Below are 7,992 nucleotides of genomic sequence, written 5' to 3'. Positions count from 1 at the left end.
CCTTAGGAGCAATCCTGCTGTCCCACAAGATTCACAGCTGCCCTGCAGCACTTGTGTCAAAAAGACCCAAGCGCCCGGTTCTGGCTGACCAGAAGAAATTTCAGTTGCGATATTTGCTTTTGTCAGAGCACTGTCAACTCACACTGAGGCCTATTTTGAATCCAATAGTATTGAACCCAAAACATTTGGTGTTTGATCAACTCAAAACAGAAATACAAACTGAAAGATTTCTTTTCAAAGCATTTCACTGTAAGGAGCTCCCTACAGGAGAGCTAATCTTTCCACTGAAATACCCACAAAGCATTTCACTTGTAGCAAAACCATCTCTCCCGCAAACAAATTTTTCATGAGAAATTTTAGTGCTCCACACTATGCATGACGAGTTCTCACTTGCTCGCTTTCCGTTAGTTAGGTTGTAAATTTCTCAAGTGAGAAATTGTTTACAGCCAGATAGAGCACTAAGAAAGCAGACAGCACTTAACAAATCAATAAGTGTCTTAGCTTTCACCCCGCCAGTAAGAACGTGAGATACGGTAAAACCATTCCTTGGTTCCGCCGGCACGTTTACTCTTTACTGAATTTACTTGCGTGGTGTTTAGCAGAAACCGCCTGTGTCAGAAGTTGCACCCTTGCCATTTCCCCATGGATCCCTCGGGCAGAAGAGGGGGATGGAGACCTACAATTGATTCTAGAAGTAACAAGCTGCAAGTTGCACAGACACAAAACAGAGGCTGTTTTCCAGAGTTTGTAAAGACATTTAATTTCTACAGAAACTGAGCAGCAAACGGGTAATTTTCTCTGCAAATTGCTTCTATCACCTCTGTAATGCTCTGCAAGAGGAATAGATTTCCCTTGCGTCTTCTTAATCCCATTACTTTCATTATAAATTCAGTTAAGCTCTTTTAGAGAACACTCTATGACAACATACAAACTGAGTTTTGTTTTTCTGTCAGAGTGATGACAGAAATGAGCTGCTGAATTATGTGGCAATTGGATTTCTTTTTTCCTGTGTATTTCAGATTATATTAAGCAGTGGCAGCATTCCCCTTCCCAAGCTGGATCAACCCAGCTGAAGTGAAGTGCTGTTTTCCAGAAGACCCTGTCTCCTCAGAGGCTACAGGAATGTTCTTAGACTAGCCTTTTAAGCTAATACCCACCGCATACTGTCAGCAGCCTCCCCTGTCCTCTTCTACAGAGTAAGCACATGCTAACTTTCCCAGCTGCTCAGGGCTCAAAAAAACCCAAAACCCCAAAAAAACCCAACAACAAAAAACCCAAACAACCCCAAACCAAACCTGCAAATGATGAGAATTGGGCATAATTCAAATTACATACTGCTTTTCTATGTAGGAACTCTTCCAACCAGTCTATGAAATTCACAGAGCAGCATTTTGCACTTAAAATTGGAGGTTATGGGTAGCCCTCATGGCAGTGACCAGGATTCAGAACTGCTCCCACTTTCTGGCTTGTCCTTAGAGCCATCGTTCTAATGACAGCCTCAGACTTTGAAGCCTGAAGCGTGGAGGCAGTCACTAAGTAATTTGAATGCTTAGGGAAAAAGCTCTTGTCTTTTTCTGAAGAGATGGAGCAGAATTATTCTGGAATTTCTTTTCTCTGTGTTGCATTCAAATACTTTACTAGTGATTTTTCTGCCTTCCTTATTTTATTCTTGTGACAAAAATGAGATGTCAAAATCTGACACCTTGCTGCACCATCTGCTTAGTGTCTATTTCCAGCAGCGGTTGAGAATCTCATTAATCAATTCCCACCTGTACCAATGCTATTTTACACCAATTTGCTCTGTAGGAAAACATGGAATAAAAGCAATAAGATCTGTGGAAGGCATGTGTGTACAAGGCTGCTATGCACAGTTTCAGCATTGCCCATATGAAAAGGAAGTACATATATCCATTTCCATCCTGCACAATAAGAACTGAAACAGGAAAGCGTTGCCTAAAGCCACCATCACCAAGCCAAAGTGTTCTACAAGCTTGGTCAGGCTCTGGAAAATAACTTGTCAGCTTCCATCTGCAGCTCCAGATTCTTTTACTCTTCTAGTGTTCTTGCTTAGATACTTCTATGAACAACAAGAATAAAGTTTTTTCTTGTAATCGCCAGGTGACAGGATATGGCATAGTGCCTGATATCAGAACACTCAAAGTCATAAACGCCAGACTTGATGTATCTACAAATCTGTCCTTCCTGAAACAAATTTGGGTCTTGAAATCTTAGCGTCATTCACCAGAGCCCTGTTCCCTGATTTATTCATCAAGGAGTCCTTGCCTTGCAGCAGCGTAATGATGTTTTCTCTCTGATGCCTAATTGCCAGCTGGAGGGCTGTACAGCCAGTGACATCTTCCACATCAAGCAGAGCACCAGCCTTAATCAGGGTCTTTATAATGGCCATGTTGCCCTTGAGGATAGCAAGGTGCAAAGGTGTCCAACCCACTTTGTTCTTAGCGTTGACGTCTGCCTTGCACTCCAGAAGATTGATGACAGTCAGAAAGGAGCCTCGCTGGACTGCAAAATGGAGGGGGGCCCACTCGGACTTCTCAGCAATGTTGGGATCTGCCCCACATCTCAACAGCTCGCAGACTACCGGCTCATCACTGTAGCGAGTAGCCAAGTGAAGCGGTGTCCAGCCCATGCTTCCTCTGGCGTTCAGTTTGGCATGGCTGTCTTTCAGCAGGCGGATGATTTCAATGTGTCCTTTGAAAGAAGCCAGGTGCAGGGGAGTCCAACCTTTGTCTGTCCGCAGCTCCACGTTGGCTCCGTATTTGATGAGTTTCTCGCAGATGAGATACTTCCCCCTCACCACAGCCAGGTGCAGGGCACTGTAATGATTTTGGTCCAGGCTGTTGACAGAGGTCCCGTTCTTCAGCAAATAATGGACTACCCTGAACTTCCCCCTCTCCACAGCAACATGAAGGGGAGTTCTGTGGTTCTTCTGCTTTTTCTCCAGGTCCGCTCCTTGACTGGCAAGCAGTTTCACCAAGCTGACATGGCCAAAACAAGCTGCCACATGGAGGGCAGTTTTCCCATCAACCGCCTGGGTGTTGGAGTCAGCCTGGCGAGATAGCAGTACTCGGGCCACGTTCTCAAAGTTGTTCTGTGATGCCAAGTGCAGAGGCGTCCACCCGTCACGCTCTTGAGCATTTACCTGTGCCTGGTGGTCCAGCAAGAGCCGTACAATTCTGTCATCCCCATTCTGAGCAGCGAAGTGAAGAGGTGTCCAGCCATCATCATCAGGCATATTGACGTCCGCACCGTGCTCCACCAGAACAGAGCAGATCTCTGGCGACCTCTTCTGCACAGCCATAATGAGGGGGGTGTAGCCACAGACGACCTGGCTGTTCACACGGGCTTTACAGGTCAGGAGAAACTTCACTTTTTCCACATTTCCCTGGAGCACCATGAGGTGAAGCAATGTGAGGCCATTTTCATGGACCCTGTAGATTTCCTCAGATGGGATGTCCTCTGGACTTTCAGCCTCACTGTATGAAGGTGGAATACAAACCTCCCGATTATCAGTTTCTGAAGGCAGGGGAAACAAAAGAGGAGACAGAGTTAGAATGAAATAACTGCTAATGCACAAAACAGGAGGGACAGAACAGGAGTCTTCATAGTATGAAATGAAATAAAAGTCGTTTTAGAGATAGGAATTATGAAATGAGACGAGACCACTACTTGCAGTCTCTCAGAAAGCAGTAAGGCATTTGGCCTTTCCCTATCAGGAACTGTACCTGCTATTTGCAGGGTAGTTCATTTTCTCTACCTTGAAAAGAAAAGCCACCCACATGGAAACTTTGAGCCACATCCTTATCGCTGGAAAGAGAGGATACAGGGGGTTGTTTTTAGGTTTCTTCTTTATTTTTGAATTATCTACTTACCACCACTTCTGATGTCTCGAGGGAAGGTGAACTCTTGCTTGTCAATCTCATTTTCAGGAAGAGGAGGAAAAAAAAAAGCCGTAAGACCGAGTTGTTTATTTGCATTCTATAACATCTGTATGTGGTTCTTTGCTGCTGCTCTCGACTTTGTATTATCATTTGAGTAGTTTTTGTCCAATCCTGTTATTGCGTCCAAAATTTAGCAGAGCAAACCAAGATGCTAACTGTAATGTAGAAGTCTGAAAGCAATCTCTGGATATCGAGATTTTCCTCCTCTTTGCTCACAAACACACGTACATTCTGTTTCCTTACTGCAGAAGGTGTGCATCGCAGCATCCCAGCTAGTCATTTTCTTTGTTGTACAGGCAACCCAAACACCCGCACCTCCTCAATTCTCTATACTTGGGCATCTTGTTTCTTGCTGACTGTGCAAATAGGCAAAACTTCCAAACAGCAGTAGTTCTCAACTGCTGCTTCTCCCCGTGTGAAGCTGACTCATAGGCACAATTGTAACTGGGCTAAAATTGCGACAATCCTGAAACACTTTTTTTTTTTGCTTAGTCAAAGAAACACAGGGGTTTAGAACCTCTTTTTCTTCCTCCAGTTTTTTTTAAACTGGAATGCCCTCAGTTCCATGGAGCTGGAAAATGGTCACCTGAGCATACATGCCACTGCCATGAGCAGAACCCTCGTGACTGTGTCTGCCAGCGCTTCTTTTGATCAGAGGCCTAAGTGAAAAACTCACTTCACCTGAGCAGGCAGAAAGAAGGATCTTGCTCTCAGATTGTCTATCATTTAGCACACTGGCCAGCATGCCAAGTTTATTTGCAAGTTTCCTATCTCCATAAATGAATTATATGAACAACCTATGCAAACGCACTGGACAAAGGTTGCTGAGGTGCCCTTATCGTCTGACGAAAAACAGTGATGAGAAAGGAAATGTTCTCAAGAAGTAGTAAGAACAGCAAAAGGACTCAGCAGAATTAACCGAGTGGTACAAGGAAGCCTTGCTCACCTGCCGGTTCCCAGAGATGGCAGGCTTGTGGGACATCTTCCTAACAAGGCGCTCGTTTTCTGGATCTACTACAAGGCTTTGTATCAGTGAGAGCAGCATGTCTGTTTCTACAGGGATATCTACCAGAGTAAAAAAACACCCATTAGCTGCATGGACTACTCACATGTTCAGTACCCAAGATCACAGCAGTCTTTCACGTATCCTCCATGTGGAAAGGAAGGAAAGAGGGAGAAAGAGGATGCGTTGACAGCATTTCCAAGGCAGCAGGCAATTTAAGCAGGAAAGAGCTATATGCAATTTTATCCCCACTTACTAACCCACACAGCTGAGCTTTGGCTATTCCATATCCCAATCAGATACTACACCTGTGAAGCTTGGCCTTTGCTTAGGGTCCTGGTCCCAACACCTCTTCATCAAGTCAATCATCTGCTGGCATTCCCCTGGCCAGTCATCACTGATGGGTTCTAGGCAGGGCCTCTTTCCTGCTGCAACCTTGACTATAATGGCCATCATGTTGGCTCCTGAAAAACAGCAACATGCACCAAGCTTTGTCTGTGTGAAGACTGCTACAATAAGCATTGAATAAATGCAGAGCACGTAAGAAGTGTTCATATTTACCTGCGTAAGGCTTCTTCTGCATAAGTACCTCCCAAATGACAATGCCAAAGCTGCAGGCAATGAGAGATCATAAGCAATCACTCCTATACATACACAAACATAAAATTCGCTTACTACTTTCATCTTCTTGAGAAATGGGAAAAACAGGAAAGAACTCTTCAGCGTGGAAGGATTTCATCTCTCACACTAGATGGACAAGATCTTGTGAATCATCACATACATCTCTGATGCCTCAGCAAAAGAGGTGGTGTAGAGAATTAATGACTTGGAGCATTTCCTGTGCAAGTTAGGCTCTCAGTTCCTTTTTCCCCCCACTTGATTCACACTGGGTTTTAGAGCCCTTGACTACTTCAAGTTCATGTGGCTGTGCAAATCCTCCTTTGCTTCTTGTCTTGGGTTACAGTGTCATGGCTAAGGAGCTGATAAGTTTACAGAACGCATCCAAGTACTTCGTATAAGCGGGCTGCAAAGCCCTTTGGCCAAAGAACAAAAAAAGTTGAAACCTTTTCTCCAGGTTACTGATCAAAATGAAGCTGAATACCAAAATAGTCAAGCAATATACAGTTGTTTTAAAATTAATCTAAGCAGCAACTGCTGTGAAAGAGCAGACACTGTCTGTTCCATGCTCTGATCTTCCTCCTTCTCTGTAATAACTTCCAGCAACCTAACAGGGTGTGATAGAACCTAGGCAATATAGCCTGCAGCTCCCATGGGATCAGTCCTGCACACAGGTGTGTCTAGTAAGAGACACGGGACTAGCCACAGATAATCCCACTCTTCCTTACTCTCCACCACTGAGGTTGAAGTACTGCATCACTCCTCTTCTGTTCTCTCATGATGAGAGACAGAGTCAGAATATAAGCAAAATGATGCAACGCCCTAGTCTCTCTTGCTCTGTGTAAGAGCTACGTGGCAACCCTGTGTGACCTCTGAACAGAAAAGGCAGCCCTTACCTGTACACATCATATTTGATTCCTGGGGGCTTGCTGTTCTGGAGAAACATCTCGGGGGGGATGTAGCTCAAAGTGCCTCTCAAAGCAGAGCTTTCAATATATTGCATTCGGCTAGACTGCTCCATCCATTTCGATAGTCCAAAGTCCGAGATCTGCAGGCAGAAAAAATGACAGCCTCCCTGACTTTCCTCACAACCTCACCTCTCCTCAGCTGGAATATTCCTGCATCCTTCGTGATCGGGGATATGAGGAGGTGCCTAGCAGCTGAAACTTGATAAAACACTGGTAAAACTGCAGTCAGCACATTTCGCTGAGTCCAGGAGGTCAGCATTTCCTCCTGAGCTGAAGCCTCAAGTTCCCAGTTCTGACACAGATGGCCTGTATGATCTTGAGCACACTTTGCAATTTGTTTACCAGCTGCTTCTTATAAGTCCCACTGGTCAATTCTTCACTGAGCCTTCCCAAAGAACCTGACTCACTATGATTTGGGACTCATTGGGCAAAGAACCTTTCCTATTTGAGGAATAACCTGTCCCCCCAAATACAGCATTAAGGTCATACCTTGACATGCATATTCCCATCTAGGAGAACGTTCCCTGGTTTTAGATCCAAGTGCAGCAAAGGAGGCGTCATGCTATGCAGGAAATTCATGGCCAAGCCCATCTCATGGATAACCCGGAATTTGAGCTGCCACGACATTTTGTGAGTGGGAAGAATTTTCTCCAGGGACCCTCTTGCCATATACTCCATCACTATCCCCAAAGGGCTGTTGCAGATGCCATAGATAGTGACAATGTGTTGGAATTTGATTTTCTCCATCTTGGTTGCCTCTTCCATTAGACAGTTCATACTGGTCCTGGGGGGAGGGAACACGTGGAACTAAGCAATGGTATCAGTCAGCTCACAGGCATCTTAGTAATATTCAGTCTTTTCAAACAGCCCTGACTACCCCAAAAGGATTTATTCCAATTCACCCCTTGAATTATTGATAATGCAACCACATCATGATCTTCTGCAGACTAAAAATCTAACATACAAAATGTTATAACTTGTCAAAATGAGCCAAGGATTGTTTGGGCAAATTGAACCACTAGGTTCCTAGAGAAAGAGCTCAGAACTTTCGTCTTAGTCCAGCTCTTAGAAGACCTTCTTCTGGGATCACAGAAAGCCTGGTCCACGTTTTTCACACAGCAGCAAAATTCCCAAGTGATGCTTCTCTGAAAACATGACGTCGGGAGCAGGCACCCCATGGTGAACCATACATTTTTCATACGCCACGTGTCCACAGGGCAGCCTCGGTGACAGCCTGCACACTGCTCGCGTGCAGCCAGGGTCCAAGGCCACACTGGGTGTATGGAGGCTTGCAGGGCCAGGGGGCATGCCATGGCCATACCCATACCTACAGCTCTGTCTGCGGCTTTCCATCCTATGGTGACTATGGTGAATCCAGTCCTAAAGAGAGTCTAGACAGGTCTGTTGATCATCGCCAGTTTTGGCTGACCTGTTTCACCGAATC

General features: G+C 45.0%; 1 protein-coding gene across 1 annotated transcript in view; it reads right to left on the bottom strand.

The window, feature by feature from the left end:
• Window positions 1-2,185: 2,185 nt before the first annotated feature.
• The window catches only part of ANKK1 (ankyrin repeat and kinase domain containing 1), a 7,559-nt gene continuing 1,752 nt past the window's right edge, over window positions 2,186-7,992 (bottom strand). Inside the window, exons 2-8 of the mRNA XM_009873073.1 lie at window positions 7,038-7,332; window positions 6,477-6,628; window positions 5,524-5,573; window positions 5,271-5,426; window positions 4,906-5,024; window positions 3,891-3,936; window positions 2,186-3,534 (exon numbers count right to left, since the gene is read on the bottom strand). Of these exons, the coding sequence (XP_009871375.1) occupies window positions 2,186-3,534; window positions 3,891-3,936; window positions 4,906-5,024; window positions 5,271-5,426; window positions 5,524-5,573; window positions 6,477-6,628; window positions 7,038-7,332 (2,167 nt within the window). The remainder of the gene's footprint in view (window positions 3,535-3,890; window positions 3,937-4,905; window positions 5,025-5,270; window positions 5,427-5,523; window positions 5,574-6,476; window positions 6,629-7,037; window positions 7,333-7,992) is intronic.

This window comes from Apaloderma vittatum, unplaced genomic scaffold (genome assembly GCF_000703405.1).
Source record: "Apaloderma vittatum isolate BGI_N311 unplaced genomic scaffold, ASM70340v1 scaffold3870, whole genome shotgun sequence".
Taxonomy (NCBI): Eukaryota; Metazoa; Chordata; class Aves; order Trogoniformes; family Trogonidae; genus Apaloderma; species Apaloderma vittatum.
The sequence above is the reverse complement of the archived record's forward strand: the minus strand, read 5'-3'. Positions and strand labels throughout refer to the sequence as shown.